The sequence below is a fragment of the Limulus polyphemus genome, unplaced genomic scaffold (assembly GCF_000517525.1).
Source record: "Limulus polyphemus unplaced genomic scaffold, Limulus_polyphemus-2.1.2 Scaffold466, whole genome shotgun sequence".
In the NCBI taxonomy this organism is placed as follows: Eukaryota; Metazoa; Arthropoda; class Merostomata; order Xiphosura; family Limulidae; genus Limulus; species Limulus polyphemus.
This window is the reverse complement of record NW_013666076.1, coordinates 100,087-122,192: the sequence shown is the minus strand read 5'-3', so window position 1 is coordinate 122,192 and position 22,106 is coordinate 100,087. Positions and strand designations below refer to the sequence as shown.

Sequence of the window (22,106 nt, the reverse complement as noted above, 5' to 3'; positions counted from 1 at the left end):
GGACTACGAAACCTTACTCGTAGGAGGGAACCTACCTTACAAGGAGTACTGTGTGATACGAACCTTACTATAGGAGGAACTACCTTACAAGGAGTACTGTGTGAATGAAACCTTACTGTAGGAGGGAACTACCTTACAAGGAGTACTGTATGGATGAAACCCTACTATAGGAGGGAACTACCTTACAAGGAGTACTGTATGGATGAAACCGTACTATAGGAGAGAACTACCTTACAAGGAGTACTGTGTGAATGAAACCCTACTATAGGAGGGAACTACCTTACAATGAGTACTGTATGGATGAAACCTTACTGTAGGAGGGAACTACCTTACAAGGAGTACTGTATGGATGAAACCCTACTATAGGAGGGAACTACCTTACAAGGAGTACTGTAGGAGGGAACTACCTTACAATGAGTACTGTATGGAGGGAACTACCTTACAAGGAGTACTGTATGGATGAAACCCTACTATAGGAGGGAACTACCTTACAAGGAGTACTGTATGGAGGGAACTACCTTACAAGGCGTACTGTATGGATGAAACTATTATAGGAGGGAACTACCTTACAAGGAGTACTGTATGGAGGGAACTACCTTACACTGAGTACTGTATGGAGGGAACTACCTTACAAGGCGTACTGTATGGATGAAACTCTATTATAGGAGGGAACTACCTATAGTAGGCACATTTTTCAAACCAAAAGGTGTCTGTTTGAATTGTTAAAATCTATTATCAGTTGTAAACGCAGTTTGAAGCCTATCCTCGACCTTTACACTCAATTTTCAATATCTAGCAGATAAATGTAGAGTGATGATGCATGTTGCTCCTGACAAGACGTTCAAAATACTACTTATAAATAAGAAACAATAGGTACCTATCAGTTTTGGAGACAAGGTTCAACTTCCTATAATCTACACATAACCAGAAATCATTGTTTTTTTCTTGAAAATAACTACTGGAGAAGCTCGAGAATAAGTAGAGGGCTTAATCACTGATAATTTATATCTTCCACATGCTCCAAAAAGAACTTTAAGCTTTGTGAGCAAAGAACAATATGGTTTAGGAAAGTTTTGTTGGGTTGAGCAAAACCTAATGTTAGTGTAGTGGTCTGTGGATCCATGTTTCTGTGATTCATGCCCTACTACCATAAACAATTGCCATTCCACATTGTGGGGCCTTGGGTGCATCATAAGAGTGACAATCAAATCCTACTATTCGATTAGAGTATCCCATGAGTTGCTGGTGGGTGATGTTGACTTACTCCCTTCCATTTAGTCTATAAATTCAAAATTAAAGATGGCCGGTGCAGAAAAATGTCCCCCAAGTAGCTTTGTACAAAATTCGGTAAAATAAACAAATATTGGGTTTTCACTAATGATGTTAATGCTGTCATCTGCAACATTTCTAAGTCCAGGCTTATCACTAAACGTAATGACGTATTTCACTTTCACTTCTTTTTAGATGCAAGTACTGCACTTCATTTATAACTGTTTCTTTGGAGTTACATTCTGCGCACAGCACATTTATTTCATTGACATTTGTAAGAAAGTCCATATCAACCAGGTTCTTGCCAGATCTTTTAACAGCAGTTGATTGGTCCATAGTATTATTTGCTACCAATAATTTAACGATAAAACCCCCTAAAGGTTAACAATTAGTAATTCCATTGACAAAACACATTTCTCCTTCAATTGATGTTAGTAAATGAAAGTTTCAGTTCATTTGCTTAATTCTTGTTTTCATCTATAAAAGAATAATCAGGCCCAGTGTCTAGTTGGGCCATTGCTTCTGGTATTCTCAGGGTAAACTGATTTCTGAAAAGAGTATTAGTCAAGTCCACTTTACAATGAGAGGATTGGCAGGATAAATCACTATGTAATACTAAAATTATACAAACTGTCTAAGTATTAGCTAAGAAATAAAAATACTAGACATGTTGCGTGATAAAATAAAAACAATCTGTATTAATTTGAAAAGAAAAATCACAGTATGTTTATTTGTGTTGGACATTGGATAGTCACTTTTCACTGAACTCATGAATTAATCAATTAGCTTTCTTCTCTCGAACTGTTTTCCTTTCAACCAACTCACTTGAGATCCTGTGTAGTACTGTTAAATCTAGCAAAATCTTGTGGTATATGTATATACCATGTATTTCTATCTTCTTGTAATATTATAGAATTTATTCTTCATATGTGCAGGTTTCACAAAACGTTGTAGAGAAAGCCATTAAGTTGATTTTGTTTTAATTACCTTTATTCTTTCGTTATTCTTGAGTTAATGATATCTGCTCTACCTCAGAGGACTATTACTGCAATACTCCACATTGTACAAGGATGTCGACGGCAGTGTCTTTCAGTGGTAATTCGGGTGATATTTAAAGATTATGACCTCACACATGTAATTAGAATTACTAGTCACGTGAATAGCACTAATTTCTCTGGGTAAACGTGGGGTATCTTGTGATCTAAGGAATGTTGAATTTGGATAGTCTGGTACATAGATTCAACTTTAAGAGCTGATTACAGAGGATCCAGTTAAAGTGATTGTTTCATGAAAGTAACAGCAAGTACACACACTGTGTTTCATTATGATAATAATGAATGTTCATTTTGTATTTCACTTTGTTTCCACTTAATATCATGACTCGGCTAGTTAGATATTTAGTATTACTTCATAAGGGGGAGATTGTCCTATCATGGACATTGTATTTTTTGTCGATTTTGTAAAGGTCCATTACTTCTATTTTGCTACAACCCACGGCTCAGGAAGGAGAGTTGTTGATATTTGGCGTACCCATAATGGCTTTGCTCTTTGCCTGAAGATCAACCTCAATGCAAGATAAATAAAAACCACTGAGGATTACCGTGTTGGTGTGGCATCTGATGAGCCTGAGACCATGTGAGATGGTCTGTATAGGACTGTCAAACCTATACCATCCAGGGTAACACAAACCCAGCTTTGGTCAAAGCCATCCAACAACAATGGAGAGAGAGAGACTGGAGATGTTGTTGGTGAACGATTTCCACTAAACACGGCTATCTCACCAGTAGGTGAAATGGTTGGCACAGAATGATAAAGTGAAAATCATGGGCCAGTGGTGAGTTCATTTGAGACAGTCATGATGATGGGATAAAAAATGAGCTACAGTGGATATTGGAGTAATTCAGAACTGAAGCATGAGCTGTCGAGCACACCTCATCATTCTTCCACCCTAGAACAGAGCCTACCATTTGTCAAAGTATTAAGGTCTCTAAGAGCTCTTACCATGCTCTGCTCACAGTGTTGAAAGTATCTAAGTCAAATGATGATCAGGAAAAAGAGCATTTGGTGGTTACAATCATGGTTCTCCATGAACAAGGCAAAACAGACCACTCCACTGACAGTTAAAGGCATAACAAAAGATGATTTGGCATGTTTCAGTAGGTAACTGTCTGGAATAACTGGACAGCCGAACAAGCTGTACTATATCGGGTTCTGAGTTTAAATGGTATAGTATTAGACTCCACTGAACACTTTTACAAGGATCAACTTTGGGACTGTGAAATAGTTATTAATAAGTTGCATTGTAGGTTTGACCCATTAAAAAACAGAACAATCCATTAGGCTCAATTCAGGGATTGGGAGGGTACCATGAAAAGCTTGACTGCTTATGCAGATGATCTGTGTCATTGCATGGAAAGGCTTTCCCCGTGAATAACCTCATCAGATTGTGAGGATATCATCATTGACAAGTTTGTGGAAGGGCTACCCAATAAAATGATGGGGCATCGTTTGGGTGTGAGAGATCTTCTCACACTTATTGAAGCATCTTCTGCCACGATGCAGGTTAAAGCAGTAGCTTGAAGCTGATTGCAAGAGAGAAAAAAGCCTTTAGTGGTAGTTGCAGTGATTTTTATCTTGAACAGACCATCCTACCCAGGTACCTAAATTGTGCCTGTTTCCAACCCAGTCGAGGATCAACTAACCACCTACACATTCCAGTGTTGTTGGAATCATACTGATATTCAGTGAATGGGAAAAGCTATCCCAGTTGTTCCATGATTTATATGTTACAACCTGTTCCACTGATGTCTCTGTCAGGGAAAGATTCTTGAAGGGAGCAGTGAAACATGTATGCATGTGGAGTGTTGAGTAACATTGCAAGGGATACATGACCACTAGTTTCAACCAATGGTCCAACAGCAGGTAGTGAATACTTTTGTTGCAACTCTGGGAAACTAGATGAGCCTAAGTAAGACTTGGCCGAAGGGAAGTAAAGGCTTGCGCTAAAAAATATGGTGGTTGGCTCAGCTTTCTCATAGCTGGGTGGGTCCTGGTATGTGGCTGTTGAAATACAATGAAGTTCCTGGTTGCTACATGAGCAACCACAATACTAGTACATCTCACAGTTTATCAGGTCTCCAAGAAAAATCACTATTTGAGTCAGTAACACAAAGTGTATTCTGAGGAATGGATACATGCTACATGTGAATGAGGATTACATATCACATGGCTAACAACTTACCATTGTTGTAAATAATCATGGGTGAGTTTAAGGTATATAAAATCTGGTGTATGATCATACCATGAGTTTCTACCTTCTTATTTTAATGTAGTTTTAATCTAAGTTAATCACTTATTTCTTAGTATGTGTAGTTTCACATAACAAATGGTTAAAAGGATCGTTAAGTTGATGTTGTTCTAGCTACCTTTGTTCCTTGCCATTCTACTGAGGTTGTACCTGTTATGTTAATAGGAGGAATGGCTGTAATGCAGACAGCAGTGTCTTTCAATGGTATCTCTAGGTTAAGGCCTTCCTTGTGCTTGAATGAGAATGATCAGTTACGTGAGTAACGCTAATCACCGTGAGTAAATCTGATATTACCTATAAAATAAAAAATGTTGGATTCAAACAGTCTTGCAAATTATCTCGGCCTGATCAATTTGAAAGCAAGTTACCTAATGCAGTACAAGCGACCATCCGATGTCTATAAGAGCAAGTAAATACACTGTGTTGCAACAAAGATTGTTCAACTGTGTCCAGTCTCTTTATTTCATTTTAATAAGTCCATTTACCCAGAGATTAAGTTCTAATACACAATAAATATCTCGTTGGACCTTGTTATTACGCAGACCTATCCCATTACTCCAAATCAGTGTTTCCAACCTATAAATAGTGGCGCCCCTTTAACTCAACAAAGTTTACGTTTCGGATGTGATAACAGCAAAATCAACATTTTCTTTACCGGTTTTCATTCATTTAAAAAAATAAAATATGCTTGTAAGGAGTGAGTAAATACAAGAGCAAGAAAAAAGCTTTGAAAGCAAAGTGATAATTTCGTTAGTTTACTGTCGTCGCCAACTCTTCTCTGTCGTGTCGTTGAGCGCAACCTACGGGGATTAGGTTCTATTGAGACCTTTTCTTCCCTCCTTAACTGTTTGGATTTTAACTGTCAAATGATATTGTTACGTCTCTGTTCGTTAGTTAATTTTCCGTAACTTCGTTCTGACGAAACTTTAGCGACATAAGTCCTTTCTTAAATAAAACTGGTTTATTCTTTCTGAATATAACTTTGCGATACACTTAATTTCAACAGTCGCGCTATAACAAACGCTATAACAACGAACGTCTCACGTGCTCAATTCAACAATACTCTCTGACTGCAGTTCAATTACTCATTGCCTCGTCGCTTCGTGGGCGGTTTTATATACAAGACTACACCATATCCAGAAGGATCACGAGATTTCTAGAAAGAGGTGGCGTGATACTATTCACGTGACCTCGCTGACGCAACACTATTAACCTAGTACCAGCCTAATACCTTGAAGGACAAGCACTTGTATAAACTGATTACATACTGATAGTATTCAACGAAGAAATGCATCTTTAGAAAATTTTGGAGATATAGTTTTGGTGGACAAAAATACACAAAATCTCAATTATTACATTCTTACCAAGTGTAAACGATAGTACTCAAATGCCTAGCTATATATTGATAACATAAAAGCTGGCTTTTAGTTTTATTTTAAATTGACATTATATAAATCATGTAATAAAAAATGTGAACTGTTTTTATAGGATGGGGGTTAATTGTGTTTATTTTTATTCATTATATCATATGAAATTTGGGATGTCAATAAACGAGTTTCGGTCAAAAAATGACCATATACATGGACTGGGAATTGCGGTTAGGAAAGCACATGTACACGTGTATTAGTTGAGTAAAATTGATTTTACCATTTCACTAAATTTAGTTTTCGTATTTGTAGTGCTTCTTCCGTTTCCCCCTTTTTTTTCACGTGATAATTAGACTCAGAAACAAATACACAATACAATATTTTAATTTTAAAATATTTTTCAACTTAGAGTCGTTTTCAAACATCCGTATTTCATGATGTCCAAGTTCTTTCACACATATTTTCTGGAGACGTGTGGAACTCGATTTTTCATTGAAACGGATCAAACACATTCATGAACGAATAACGCATTACTGTGGTTATCATATCTGTAGTGCTCAAGCCAGTTACTGTCATTTCATTAAATTTCACTTTGCTGGGAATAGTTGTCGTATAGAGATAAAAAAAGCACATCTAAGGGAATATGTACTGACTTCTGATATAAAAGAAGCCCAAGGGGATATGTACTGACCTCTGATATAAAAGAAGCCCAAGGGGATATGTACTGACCTCTGATATAAAAGAAGCCCAAGGGGATATGTACTGACCTCTGATATAAAAGAAGCCCAAGGGGATATCTACTGACCTGTGATATAAAAGAAGCCCAAGGGGATATGTACTGACCTCTGATACAAAAGAAGCCCAAGGGATATGTACTGACCTCTGATATAAAAGAAGCCCAAGGCGATATGTACTGACTTCTGATACAAAAGAAGCCCAAGGGGATATGTACTGACCTCTGATATAAAAGAAGCCAAAGTTCTGTGCCTTGACCATGTTAATCAAACTTTTTGCACTCGACTAACTTTTCCCGATATCACTACGAAATAGTGACAATACGGAAAAACGGTTTGATTGCGGAAAAAATTAAACGCTTAAAAATAAAGATTATGGATGCTGACGAAATAGAATTGGCTCTCTTGTTGTGTTTTCTTAAACAGCCGTTCAATTTCTTGCTTAGTAGTGAGAACTTCAAACTATCGCTCAACGACGACGATATATGCCACCCGTGATAAAACAGCCAACATGTGCACAACTAAGAGCTCGGAAAACCTGATTTGATGTACATGGCTGTTTGCTACAAGAGCGGTCGTAGAAAATCATACATACATACCTAATTAACCTATATTACAATGTACAGAATTATTTGTGTTACCTGAATGAACAAGGGTCAGTATACATAGCATGCGTGTTCTTACAGGGAAGATGTTGATGTATACATCACGTTTTGACCTATCCACCCAATTTCGATTATTGAACTTGTGTAAGTGTGTAATATTGATTATCACAGTGGTTGACAAACTTTTCTTTTACGGACTACCTAATTTTTTTATATTATTTCTTCGAACCGCAGTGGGATATATACACTATGCTGCCGCTTCCTTTCCATAACTATACAATCTTTCCACGCATCACCAGTGGTCCGCGAACGACAAATTGAGAACCGCAGCACGACCAAATAATTGGTATTTTCAACCCGAACGGTGCCTTATGCGACACGTAGACCCTTAGTTCCAGTATAACCATCCCTAATTTACCAAAGGAGAGACCTGTCTGTAGCACCCGCCGCCTATACAACTGATTTCAACCGAATAGCGAGAATGACTGTCACGGTTGAAATACGGATCTTGTTGAGCGGCATATTACGGTTCGTACCTTGGACCTTTCGATCTGCAATCCTGGGTAGCAGATGTATTCAACATTAAAAATTAGGGATCGATAACTTTATGCCATTTTTCTCTTTAACTACTTAAATGGTTGTGCCTGTATAAATTAAACACACGCATACATAAATGTAGATAATTTCATCAAGACAAACAACACGGTCATGTTAGCACGTGATTTTCTGTTTTAAGTGCACTACTTTTATGCGTTCTTTTTAAAATGTGTAATATATATATTTAATATTCAAATACTTTAAACAATTTGGTTCTGAAAAACTGTGAAATGTATGAAAATTGCTCTTTATATTTATATTAAATTTATCGAAATACATATTGTGCACATCATGAAAGTATTTGGTGGGTCTTACCAGCTGTCATCTTTACTCTCCAATATATTTCATAAATTCGTAGAGCTTCTTGTTGTCATAGCAACTGGCCTCACCACAGGCGTTAATATTTTTCTGTCCCTGTGATGCTTTAATAAATCGTGTGAAGCGGCTGTATTAGAATAATGGAACATAGGGATATTACTTGAAGGTTTTGTTCCTGCAACTTCTGGAAAGGGAAAAAAAACTATGTCAGTATTGCTTTTATATGTATAGTAAACACGCCGATTTTCTAGGCCTTGTTCAAATTATAGTTCTTTTATGTTACGTAGATTGATGATAAATTTTGTTTGAAGAAAGACTACTGTAAACTCCAGTAGATTTGTACACATATCATGACACCCTTTTAAATTGAATCTTCTTTTATTGACATTTGTTCTTGATCATCCCACGTGTCATATCAAGTTAAATTCTCGCGATTTCAAAATAATTATTTGTGATATAACTTTTTTTTTTCTGTTTTTGTATATCTAATTAAAGTGAGATATTTTAGTGTTTGCGTGATTTGTATAGGTCGTGAAAATGTCAGTTTGATTCTTTATTATATGGTAGGAAAGTACAGAGGGTTCGATGATATATTACATAACAATCGGCATATCCGATCACCTTATTCCTGGCCATCCTCGTGGTCTGTGACTACACAGGTTAAAAGCCTTAACCCTCTTGTTGCATTTCAGTTGGAGTGATTTGAAAATGCGGATGGTGCTTAAAGTTACCATTTCTGGGAGGGTTACGTTATACGACTTTCTGATGTGAGTTTCTCGTATTCTGTTATTAGAAAAGCGTGCAGGGCATGACATTTTAGGGTTTCGGGGAAAGGGGTGTCTGTATTGTTGTAGGAAAGGCATGATTTCAACAGTGAAGAAGTAGGCTACTTCAAAGTCCTAACAGTCGAACACTGAGGCTCTTAAGAAAATCAAGTAATTTGTCACCCAAGAACACGACGGCACATTATAGGGAAAATATGAGTCTCCTTTGGAACTGTAAACAAAATAATTCACACAGATTTACTTCAACAAAAGCGTAGCTAGAGCCGTGTCACAAACTTCTCCCAAAGCATGTACAGTGTGATGTATGAGCGATGTATAGCATACGACAAACGGAAGTATGCCCCACATTGGACAAAGCATATACATCTACTTTAGTATCTCCAAGAGAGTCAAGGGGGCTTATTATAATTCTGCTGATGATATGATGTTGCAAGTGTGGCACAGAACATGACACGAAGGTTGTAGGTTACAGCTTTAAGTCGAGAACAACTCTACACACTTTAGGCTAACCTGCTGATACTACTATATTGTGATATCTCCCCCCCCCCAAGATTGAATGACTCATCAAGGCAAAGCATCCAGCAAGATACAGGTACAAACAAAAATCCATCTTATGCTAATCGCAGACAACTGACTTCGAGTTACTGCTTAGAGGCTTACTGCATGGAAAACTACGATCCTGAACAAGAATCCATAACTAGAGCCATCAGTGGAGGAATATGGGGCTGTAATATCTAAACACTCATTCATGAACATCCTTCCTGTAGTCCACTTAACTTGCGCTTTTTTAGTGTGATTCAACTTATGTATCCATACAAATAAAGATGTCTAGTTGAATAGTACACAAAATTATCAAACTAAACAAGAACAGTGTATATGTAATAATGCTTGGAGACGGCTTGAATGGGTAATGAAGAAAAACTTTAATACAAGTTTAACATAACAGCAAATGTACAACGTTTCGACAAGGTTTTGTCATCATCAGGTACCTCCAAGCTCCTTGGCATAGCCAGGTGGTTAGGGCACTCGACTCGCAATCTGTGAGTCGCGAGTTCGAATCCCTGTCCCACCAAACATGATCGCCCTTTCAGCCGTGGGCGCGTTATAACGTGACGGTCAATCCCACTATTCGTTGGTAAAAGCGTAGCCCAAGAGTTGGCGGTGGGTGGTGATGACTAGCTGCCTTCCCTCTAGTCTCGCACTGCAAAATTAGGGACGGCTAGCGGAGATAGCTCTCGTGTAGCTTTGCGCGAAATTCAAAAACAAACAAACTTCCAAGCATTATTAATCTCAAAGTGGGTTCCTCGTCATCGAAAATGTATATGTAAGCAGATTTTATCTTACAAGTACTTGTTCTATATGGTCTTTGTCTTCGGCTTTTGAAGATTGTGAACATAGTCTCATCGCTATTATATACTATACGAACAGTTCTTTTTTTTTAATGAAGTAGAGCAGTATTTTGAAAGACTAGACGGTACACAATGCCCTTGCAAAGCTCCCTCTTCTTTTCTTATAATATGCAGAATAGCCAAGTCTGTCTTTTTGTCAACCTTGCGTCGTGAATACCTAATCGCACCAGTTGCTGAGCGACGTATGTTATTATATGTGACGCTTTCTAATATTTCTGCGTCTTTTGTCGTATAATAAATAGCCCTGTGTTAATTCACGTTGTTTATTTTTGTCTGCGAATTTCTCTCACAGCTTTGGAGCTAACAATATCAAACTTAGCAAGCAGACTCGGGATGGACCCCGGGGTGTCTTTATATGGCATAGCCCCCTTAACAAGGGAGCTAAAACGCTCGCCCTTAGAAGGATACCCATGCATAATGGGGGATCTAGGAGTAGGTTTGTAGGGTCACAGAACTCGAATTTGTCATCACATATTTTCCCCCATATCTCCATCAGGATCCCGGGGCACCATTTTCGAAACTGTTCATCTCCCTATTCACAAGCTAGCTGGGCGAAGCCTGGTATTTACTGAAGGTCTTGCTCTTTGTGTGAACTAGCATCTGTAATTTAACCTTAGGTTTATTGGAATACTTTTACTCTCTGTGGATCTCGTAGATTCCAACCCTGGACTTACTAAAGGATTTGCAGGTTGTATGGATCATAATCTGTAATTGAACCTTAGTTTTACTGGAGGACTCATGCATGTGGATTTCATAGATGTTAACTAGAACCCCGAACTTGTTGAAGGGCTTACAGTTTGTATGGATCATCATCTGTAATTGAACCTTAGTTTTACTGGAGGACTCATGCATGTGGATTTCATAGATGTTAACTACAACCCCGAACTTATTGAAGGGCTTACAGTTTGTATGGATCATCATCTGTAATTGAACCTTAGTTTTACTGGAGGACTCGTGGATGTGAATTTCATAGATGTTAACTACAACCCCGAACTTATTGAAGGGCTTCCAGTTTGTATGGATCATCATCTGTAATTGAATCTTAGTTTTACTGGAGGACTCATGCATGTGGATTTCATAGATGTTAACTACAACCCCGAACTTATTGAAGGGCTTCCAGTTTGTATGGATCATCATCTGTAATTGAACCTTAGTTTTACTGGAGGACTCGTGGATGTGAATTTCATAGATGTTAACTACAACCCCGAACTTATTGAAGGGCTTCCAGTTTGTATGGATCATCATCTGTAATTGAATCTTAGTTTTACTGGAGGACTCATGCATGTGGATTTCATAGATGTTAACTACAACCCTGAACTTGTTGAAGGGCTTCCAGTTTGTATGGATCTAGGTGATTCACAATTTAGTTCACTTTTATACACATTTATGTGTCATGCAGCCTCGAGTTTACTGAAAGAGTTGAAACTCGTATGTGGATCTTGTTGTGTAATCCAACTTCGGATTTACTGGAAGACTTGCGCTTTGTAAGAATCTAGGTGTATGATCCACAAATATGTTTTTCGTTTTGTAGATTTCTATGTGTAATTCAACCTAGTACTTATTGCAGGACGTGGTTTGGTTGTATAATCTCAAGTTCACTATTTATATAGATTTACAAAAGGTTTACCAACGTATGTGGTTATAGGTTTGTTTAATAAACAATCTGAAGTAATGATTGTGACTTTGTATTTATTTAAATCTGATCATGTGTTCGAGTTCGAAACGTTCTGATTTGACGTGAACAGTGCTTACACAACTAGAATGTTTCAGTCTACAATTTTTGAAGTGTGTTAATGATCGTGAATAACTAATATTTGTATAATTAGTACCGTTTCTGACCCTTAGCCAAACGTGACTTTGGTTGTTAAAGTACAAGCCATACGAACGCCAGGGGCTATACTGACAATAAATTATGAACTAGACATTAAGGAAATGTTTTGTGAACAAGAAAATGTCGTTTCGAAAAATAGTGTTCTTGGTTTGGTGTGAAGATACAATGAAGAACGTTTTGTCTGTCAAATCACACTTTAGCACATGGTTAGAAAAGGGGATAACTACTTATATACTTAAGTTGTTACACCTAGTTGAGCTTTAAATAGTTTGAACACTTCACGACACTTACGTTTGTTCTTTCGTCGCGGAAACAAGAACCATCTTTCTGGGATTGGAAAGTTAAATGCTGTACACTGCAAAAATGGTTATAGCTATTTTGGTTTACCCTGGGATTTTCAAATTCTTAAAAAAAATTTTATACTGAAACAAAATCATCGGGAATTCAAAAGTGTTTGTGTAATACGACTGCTTCATTGGTCTCTCATCTCGTATAGATACCCAAACTCTTGTACGTGCTTTTAATATACACGCTATCTTCATCTGCTGTAAACGTCACTTTCTGAAATGTCCACAAAATTGTTTTTATTCTCTTTCTCCTTACTTTTTATTCAACATGCATTTAAAAGTATTTTTATGATCATTCGCTGGTGTTTATAGATTTCACCAAGTAAGCGTGCTTAAAACTTGTAAAATAAATTGTAATTCGAAATGTGTGGGGAAATTTTACAAGTTCTGGTTTACCACAAGTACGAGTGTTTCTTCGAAGTTTTCCCAATCCTTAACAAAAATACAGGATAGTATTTTAATTTCTTGGGTGTTTTTATTTAACGACGTGTTTAAAATGTTCACTTGCGCGTATATTGAATAAAAAATTGTATTATCTGATGTTTTAATACATGTACTGATAAGGCGGAGCTTTTATAACGTGTCCAAAAACTACCCTTTCGTCATCACGTATATCTGCATGTGTTGGACTTTCGTTGTGTTTCTATGGTCACAACAAAAGCAAGCTTTCTCACACACGATTTGCTTGTAAATATTTCCCTGTTATTCATATCACGAATCGGAATTACAAGTAACTAAAAAACGTCTGTGTATGTATTATTTTGAAAATTATGTAAAGCATGAGATTAATTTGATGGTTTTGAATAGGAATGTAAGATGTAAATTTAAATATGTTTTAAAATAAACTACGTGTTTTATTGTTTTTTGTCGTGGTTTCGGACTGTAAAGTTTTGAATGACGAGTGAATGAAAGAATAGAAAAGGTGTGTTATTACCAAAAACTTTCTACAACGCTGTTAAACCTCAAAATTTAACTAGAACTGAATATTTTATTGTCCTTATGAGTATGCTGTACTGTAATGGTATTTTGTGACTGCAAAAAGAGAAATGGGTATGTGCCAAGTACGTGTTGGTGAAATGTACTTATGGTATAAATCATTGAAAATAAGGCTAAACATTTCAAACCAGAATAACAAGATATTGGAAAATGTTATCGGTATGCCACTTGGATGGGACATAATATCTGTTACCGTTAACTGGATCTACAAGCTAAGATAATTAGACTTACATTGTTCTCACAGGCTCATTTTATTGATTTATTGATAGGAATAAGCCTACTGCGTTTCGTGGTTTTGACAGGTCCGGTCCTGTTTTGTCTCAACATTACTTTTTTTTTTCTAACTATAAATGCACATATTGATTCTCAGAGCGTGAACGGGTAGCTTTTTATAAAGTAAAATCAGAAGAAATTAAACGTCATTTTATATTTTTGTAAGGTTGATTTATAAAATGTTAGATGTTATCATAATTCCATACGAATGGAACTACATTACATTTTCTTATTAGAAGGTAGCGCCATCGCTGTTAGGTCTGAACAGCAGTCGTAATTTACTAGTATATGGACATCAAGCAAGAATAAACCATGTGTGTGAAATCACTCACTAACAGATACACAAATGAACATAAGAGAGAGAAATCGCAACATTTATGCCACTTTTGTATGTTGAAGGTATGTCAAGTTTCTTTTATCGTTCAAATAATTCTTTTTATTGATGACACAAATATTTGTGAAAAATGCATTGAATACCGTAACCCTTGAAAATAGGATCTTCAATGTGGAAAAGGCTAATTTGATGAAAAGATAGTGACGTCACTTGCATCAATTTTTATAACCTAAATACTCTCAGCTACTTGTGTCTTCAGTTTTATGCTACGGTAGACAACAAATTGGAGACATCCTGTATGGGTGGTTAGGATTAATCTTTCATGTTGGGCGAACTCAATATGGTAGGTGGTTAGCATTCTGAAAAGATGAGTAGATAAATGATCGTCTACCTATAAGAGAACCATGACCACAGGTAGTACAGTAAGGTTGACAGGTGTTCTGATATCACACTTAGGTAACTATGCATAAGTCAAATGTGTAGAATCAAAACTTTAATTGTTTTTTTAAGTATCCTCTGCGTATTAAGTATTAGCTCTTCTGACTGGTTTTATATTCTATAATTGCTTTCTTCGGGACAACCCACCATCGCCTTCATAAAAATTCAAACATCATCGCTACACTTTGTTAGTGATTGGCAGAAATTATTTTATTCAAAAAAGTCGTCTTCTTTATTTTCGTAATTCTTTAGGCTCGTAATTTCAAAATATATAAAAGTAAACAGCATGGTATTATATATGTGGTATTCTAAAACACGCCATTCAGGAAGTTGCCGCAGATAATAGGAAGGGTAATTCAATGTAAATCTGAATTCTGACCTTGGCTGAGTTTAAACAAGGAGAGAGAACGTCGCGTACAAAATGAAAGCCAAACGTTATTTCTAGAAACACTAACAAAGTTACGGGTGAACTGAAGACAGTACTTTACTGGAGAGCGTGATTTTAAGCCTATCTGTTTCAAACTGAGATAATACCCCTCCTCCCTCTCTCTCTCTCTCAGTGCGCATGTGCTACCCACGTCACTGATGGCCATTTCGACGGAAAAACAAGAGAAGATATAGCCTCACAGTACTACCTAACTCGCTAGTGGAACAGTTAATTGCTCGTCTTCATCGTCTTCACAGTAATCTTTCCCACGAGAGAGAGTGTATGTGAAACTGGGCGGGGGGGGGGGGGAATATTCAGTACAACAGACTAGAAAAAGGCACTTAGCTACATTCTTTGACCAACGTCCTATTGGTAGAACTACACGTATGACTAAAAACGTACATATGTCAAAAACATTTTAAATCAAGGTGAACTTGAAATGTTCATCGTAATAACTAAAGGTATGACATATTAGGTATTCCTGTGGTACCACATTTGTCTGTATGATATAATTATTCTGTATCTGTGTGTTCTTGTTTACTTTACGTTAACGTATACCTTTCGATTTAACAACCTAGTGTCTTCATTACTTCATGTTCTTAGTCGAAAAGTATGTTTAGCAGTTGATTCACAGATGATTGTACTAGCTGTGAAATGATACTAAGTTACTGCCATTCTTATTGAGTGTATTTCGAATTATACAAGTACGGTTTATTATTGTGTTACTTGTCACTTGAGAGTAGAAGTACAACACTGACTGCTAAGATTGTCGTTTACTGCGATAGTAACGATATTTTATTATTAAGATTCTACTGATTCTATTAATTCTGAAATACAATAGAATACGATAAAAAAAAACGAAGCATACGATAATGTATTTTTACAGTAATGCTTTATTAACTTAGAAGTGCCATGGAATACAACAAAGACAAATTATTTGAAAACTATTAAAGTGGAAATCTCGTGGGGCGTGAGATTTCGTTGGGAGCTAAGTTAAATGTGAAATTTTGTGATTATTCAACTGCCAAACTGTTTGCAGTAGATTATCAACCCAAAGGTAAAACCGGGGAAAGTGGTAGTGTAACAAGCACCGTCAACAGTTACACCGGATGAAGTAACGTGACTACTACTGGTTAACAACCTAGTGATTACAGTTAAAAGTAAATATTTAATTATTTATTTTTTTTCGCTTTAATATCAGGAAACTAATGTTAAACAATTGGTTAATAATTACTAAGGTGAGTTAAACCTGGTAACTTTATTTTCCACTAAACTATTTCAAACTAGTTGAGCCGTATTTAAAGGAATGAAAACAGTTTATGTAAAAAAACAAAACAAATGTATACACAGAATAATACTCTGCATTTACTTCGTCAAATATATATGTATATAGAGAGAGTGAGAGTGAAATTTCACTAGCTGTAGGAAAAAAAAATCGTTCAATACTCCAAAACTGGCAACCCTACTGTGAGGTGAACATGATGACGTACACCCAAGGTGTTCTTTGCCCTTCTAAAGAAATTAAAAGACCAACCTTTGTTACAATAATATTTCTTACACCATTAAGCCTTCCTGAGAAGCTCGTATTACCGAAACAAGAGGGAATCTTCAATAGCTGCGGCACTTGAAATTCCTTTAGGCAGATTAGAGAAAATTAATCTATGAGACCTTTATTTTTCTTTTTATTGGCTATATTTATGAGCGCCAGCAATACCAAGCGTGAGGCACGTGTACACGATTCGATTTCAATACTCATCAGATATCTACCAGCCTACCCTCAAATTGAAATTATTTTACGAAGGATTACAGTTAATTAATCTGTGATACTTTGGGCGTAATCAAATACATCAATCGAATGGGTTTGTCCTCTTAGTTCCAAAACTGTAATTAGATCTCAAATCGGTCAAGAGATGACAGAGCTATGAACTAAAAGTTTGTATTTGAAAAAACAACAATAAGAAAAAACTCATCTGTTCCATGAGCCGCTACGCTGCGACTAAAAATACAAGCAGGGTCAGATGTCCCGTGGTTTCTTCTATATTTTTATTCTGTCATCTGTGTGTGTATTGTGTCAAAATGCCCATTTTCAAGAATACTTTACGAAAATCATTCATTATTTTGCAATTCCTAAAACTTCATATCGATAGCAGCATAGATCCATAAGTCTTCGTATGTGCTAAACTGTCAATCTGAAAAAAAAAAAACTTATTAAAAACCAAAATATTTCTTTCTGTGAGGGAATTTCACGAAAAAACAAACAAGTGGGAATTCCTCCGTCGATTGATGAAAAGAAATATTTTGAAGATAGGAACATGAATGGAAAAAACGCATAAAGAAAGGGGCGTGTTTAAGTATATATTTGTTGTTGCTTTGGTTTGTATAATACGTAAATGATTTTATTGTAAAATATCGAGTAAATCGATTTGAATTGGATTGAATATCTCCCTTTCGACATTTACAGAAATGATAACTGTCAAAATACGTTCACTTCGGTGGCGGGTTTTTCTTGCGCTCAGTAAAATGATAAGGAATGGTGGCATCCAACAGAAAAAATTCACGCAGCTACTTGGCGAACCTGAGCGATCTGTTGTGCTGCATTCACCCATTGCATTGAAACCCAAACATTTTTGCCAACAGTGCATTGTAGTCAATCTCCGTTACTTACAAACAAGTACAGTGTAATTTTCTTTATTTAAATAACACATGGAATGACAAAAAGAAATGGTTGTAAATGGCCTACAAGGCAAACATATTGCATACATGCCACGATCCGAGGCATTAAATTGACTGTACATGTTATATTTATTCATCACTATGTTTAGGAAAATTACCATTGCATTTTTTCAACTGGCTAGTCAAACAATAAATGATTAAGTGGAGTTTTATACTAATCATCATTGAAGCCGTGTTTTTCCTATTTCTATTCGGCCTGGCGGTTAGGGCACTTGACTCGCAATCTACGTTTGTTATAATGTGACTGTCAATCTCACTATTCGTTTGGTAAAAGAGTAACCGAAGAGTTGACTGTGGATGGTGTTGACTAGCTGCCTTCCCTCTAGTCAATCACTTGTAAATTAGGGATTGCTAGAGCAGATAGGCCTCGTATAGCTTTGCGTGAAATTAAAAACAAAACAAACTATTTCTATTCGAAATAATCGGTTTTCGGACTGGTTCTCGATTACCATGTGATAGTTTTTGTAATGTCCTAATACGGTTGGAGATAATCAAGTTCTTGCTATATTTGAATAAATCGTTGTGGCGTTGTTGCACTTTAAAACTTTATCCAATCTTTTTTCTTTCTTTCTTTTTTTGCATTCAGCTACTAGGCGTATGCGGGTACGATTATTTTTTTAGTGGAAGACATCTTTTTTTTGTTTGTTTGCTATTGTTGATGTACCCTGAAAACAGATGTCTTACACAACCAATCAAATAAGCTGTCTCTGATAATATTTCTGATAGATAGGTACTTACGATCATGCCATGTTAAAACAGGAAAATCCTTACTATTGCAAATGAACAATGATGTGATTACATCATTGTATTTAAAAGGCTCAAACAATAATATAACCACACCACATAAATTTTATTTTGCCTATGCATATAAGTAGGCGCGTAGCCAGGAGGTTGGGGTCGAATGACCACCCAATTATTCTGAAAAGTGTGAAAGGTCCTTTTTTCTGAATTTTCTTCTTAATAAACGCTTGACTTTCATGTAAATTACTTCTATTCTTTGGGTAGATGACCCCCATCCCATCTCTGTAGTGCTTGCTACGCCCTTGATACACAATATTCTACAAATGTATTTGAATGCACGGGGAGGGGCTAATAAAGTAATCAGACAACACAAAACTTCGTTTCTTTTTTTTACTCTCTCTCTGTTTTGTGTATCTAATATTATGTTGTTTTTTTTTAAACACTGTTGTTTTCCTAACAGAAAAGTTCCTAAATTGTTAACTGTTTTCTAGCACATTTGTTCAGGTACTAATTATTTCTTTTTAAATTGTTTTAGAGATATATTTCAGTAGCTGTCAAGAGTATGTGAGTGACCAAAACTGGATCCTACTAAATGTATAACGTTTAGATAATGTGAACTTGTTTATAGTGAAAGAGTAATGTTTTAGTTGCACGAGTTTGAAATGAAGATATCGTTAACGAGCCTTAGTATGTGTTTGTTTATATATATATATATATATAATAGTGTGTGAGTGAAGAACATTGTTTAATAATGTCAACCACATCCAGAGGAAGAGGCCTTTCACCAATAACGCTTCTCTTCAGACAGGAATACGACAGACGTGGTAGCGGTCTAGGCGTTATTTATATCATTGGTTGTATTGTGTGAACTAGATTAAGAAAGTGAATCGTAATTATTATCAATTCTATTTAAGTCATTTGCATTTCAGACTTACGTTAAGGATTAATAACACAGTAATTATTTATTATTATTTGAAAGAAGAGAAACAAAAGGTAGTTTATTTTGAAAATTAAAAATTGGTTTAAAAGAAAGAGCATACGACACCCGCAAGTGTTTAGTGACATTTTTATATGGCATATGAAAAACATTTCGCCGCATTTACTGTTTATTTACAACCGAACATATTCGACAGTCAGAACTTTCAGCATAATACTCCGGGTTGGGTTGTCATTTGTACATTGCATTTATTTATATTGATGATGAAGAACTAATAATATTGTTCAAATATTAAGTCGCTATCAGTGTAGTCTAGGTAAGTATGGTACTTTAAGAAATTAGTTTTTTTTTCGTTTTTTTTACAGTATTTGTTTTTAATTACGTGGCTACGTTTTAAAGGTTTAATGTTACAAGAGTAAAACTTTTACATTTATTTATGAAAGCTTATCCAACAATGGGTAACAATGAACTTATAAACCTGAATTTGATAGACATAAATAGATAAAATTACCAAGAAAATATTCATAATTGGTGTTTGACCACGAGTAACCTCGTTAGTAAAGAGGTCTAACCATTTGCAGATAAGATATGAGCAAAGTAGTTAGTTACATTAGGAAGAAGTTAGCAATGTTCGTGTAAAATATGTAAAAATAAAGTAGTTGCAAGCATCTTGAATAATGTTAAAACCTTATTACACAAATAAATTAATGATAATTAAGATAAAAAGCAGTGCTCCAAATTAAACTACTTAACAAGGGAACTCCATAAGTCTAAAATGAAAGAAGTAAACAATGAACTGGTATTTTCATTAAATACACAATGAACATGAAGAAGTAAACAATGGACTGGTATTTTCATTAAATATGCCATAAACTTAATTAACTCGTTGATCAATCACTAATTAGACCAAGATTGAGATTAACAATAACTTTTCTTAAAATAAACGTAAGCATCAAACTTAAAACTAACTTTTATGAGCGTTGATGGAGATAATGTTCGACACAGGAAGAATTAATACGATTGGAACTTATGTTCACATCTCTGTTGAAATTAAGTCAGTCGGTGAAGTCTCAATTTCGAAAATTATTATATAAATTTTAATAATAAGAACTGTGTTCCCTTTCAATTCGAGCACTAAATAAAAGTAACCACAAGTGGGAATCTTCATTTTATTTGATTGAACTAACATATAAGTACCCGTAATTAAACTCACGTTAAAAGTGATTATTTGGAATTTCAAAGTTCTATAATAAACGGCATCAGATTGTGTACCTTAATGGTTTAAGTGTGAAATATCACACTATTTATGTCTAACTCTATTTTCAGATATACATGTACTTGATTTCTTCTATGGAAAATTCTCAAAAGTTAATTTTATAGATACGATAATTATTTATCTTAGATGTAAACAAGTATTTAAGATTTTGAATTGTTTGATAAATTTGTTTCATATTTTCATGAAACTCACACACGTGTGTGTGTGTAAAAATATGTGACAATCCTGATTGGAAGTATTGATAACTGTAAATCTGTACTGTGGAAAAATACCTGTTAGCCAATTAGGGGTTGGGTGTTGCCTAGAGGTTAGCTTTTCCATTTGCGGATTGGAAGGTTCAGGGTGCGCGCCGTGATTCTTCAAACGCTTCTTAATTTTAGTTGTAGGTGCGTTATAAAAGTGACATTCAATTTCATTATTGGGTTTTGAGCCGGATGAATCCATTGTGGCAGTGGATGGTACTGACTACTTGTCTTTCACCTGATCAGTTGATCAAAATTACGGATGGCTACACGTGGACCCCATAGATCGCTGACCTAACCGTTTAACCTATGTGTCACATGAGATGCCTTTCAGGTTGAAAGTACCAAGTAGCTCACTATAGACATAATAGCACTTACGATAAATGTGAAAACGACAGTTCTTATGTCACACTATCATCTACAATGTTAAACTTCTAGTAAATTGTACTGATTAGATATTTCTATGTTACCTTTATTCTGAAACTAGCGTATAGCCTGTCAAAAATCACAGGACAATTATTACCACCCCCACCACATATTGTGTCCTAACCTCACAGTTCATAGCCAACTGAAATAAATAAATTTTGCGAAATCAAGCTTGACCAACAAAGAAGCAAAAAAAAAGCAGTCAAGGCAGTCAAACGTCGGTAAATTCATTTGTGAGCCAATCAAAATTAAGATAATTCATGAAATGAATTCGTGACATATCCATAGAATAATTATTGGTAAAAATCAATTAGATTAACAACTTTTAATATATAGAAAAGCCAATGCGTTTTGGTAGCACTACGTTCCAACAATGGCTTTTATCTCATGTTGCTTAGCAACAAAAGTATAATCTCCGACAAACATTCATCAATAATGGATATAGTAATACCACATTCGACAAGACACTTCAACGATACCTGGACAGCCGCCAAAAAAACACCACTACCGACAACTCCACTGAACAACTCAAAGTCTACTATAAAAACCAATTCTCCACTGCATACAAGCCAGACGAACGGATTCTAAAGGATATCGTTTACAAAAATACTGCCCCAAAAAAACACAACACAAAACTGCAACTCAACATCTACTACAAGTCTACCACCACGTCGGTCCTTATCATGAAAAACAGCCCTGCTAAAAGACAACAGA

At 35.8% G+C, this 22,106-nt stretch overlaps 1 protein-coding gene across 4 annotated transcripts in view; it reads left to right on the top strand.

The window, feature by feature from the left end:
* LOC106458459 (polypyrimidine tract-binding protein 1-like) overlaps positions 1-22,106 on the top strand; it is an 85,802-nt gene that overhangs the window by 20,266 nt on the left and 43,430 nt on the right. The window contains exon 1 of one of the 4 annotated variants that reach the window (XM_022384663.1): positions 14,097-14,237. The exons of 2 other annotated variants lie outside the window; for them this stretch is intronic. In XM_022384663.1, the coding sequence (XP_022240371.1) occupies positions 14,151-14,237 (87 nt within the window). In that variant the 5' untranslated portion in view covers positions 14,097-14,150. Of the gene's footprint in view, positions 1-14,096; positions 14,238-14,450; positions 14,516-22,106 lie in introns of those variants that run through there. One more of the 4 variants, XM_022384664.1, reaches the window with a different exon arrangement.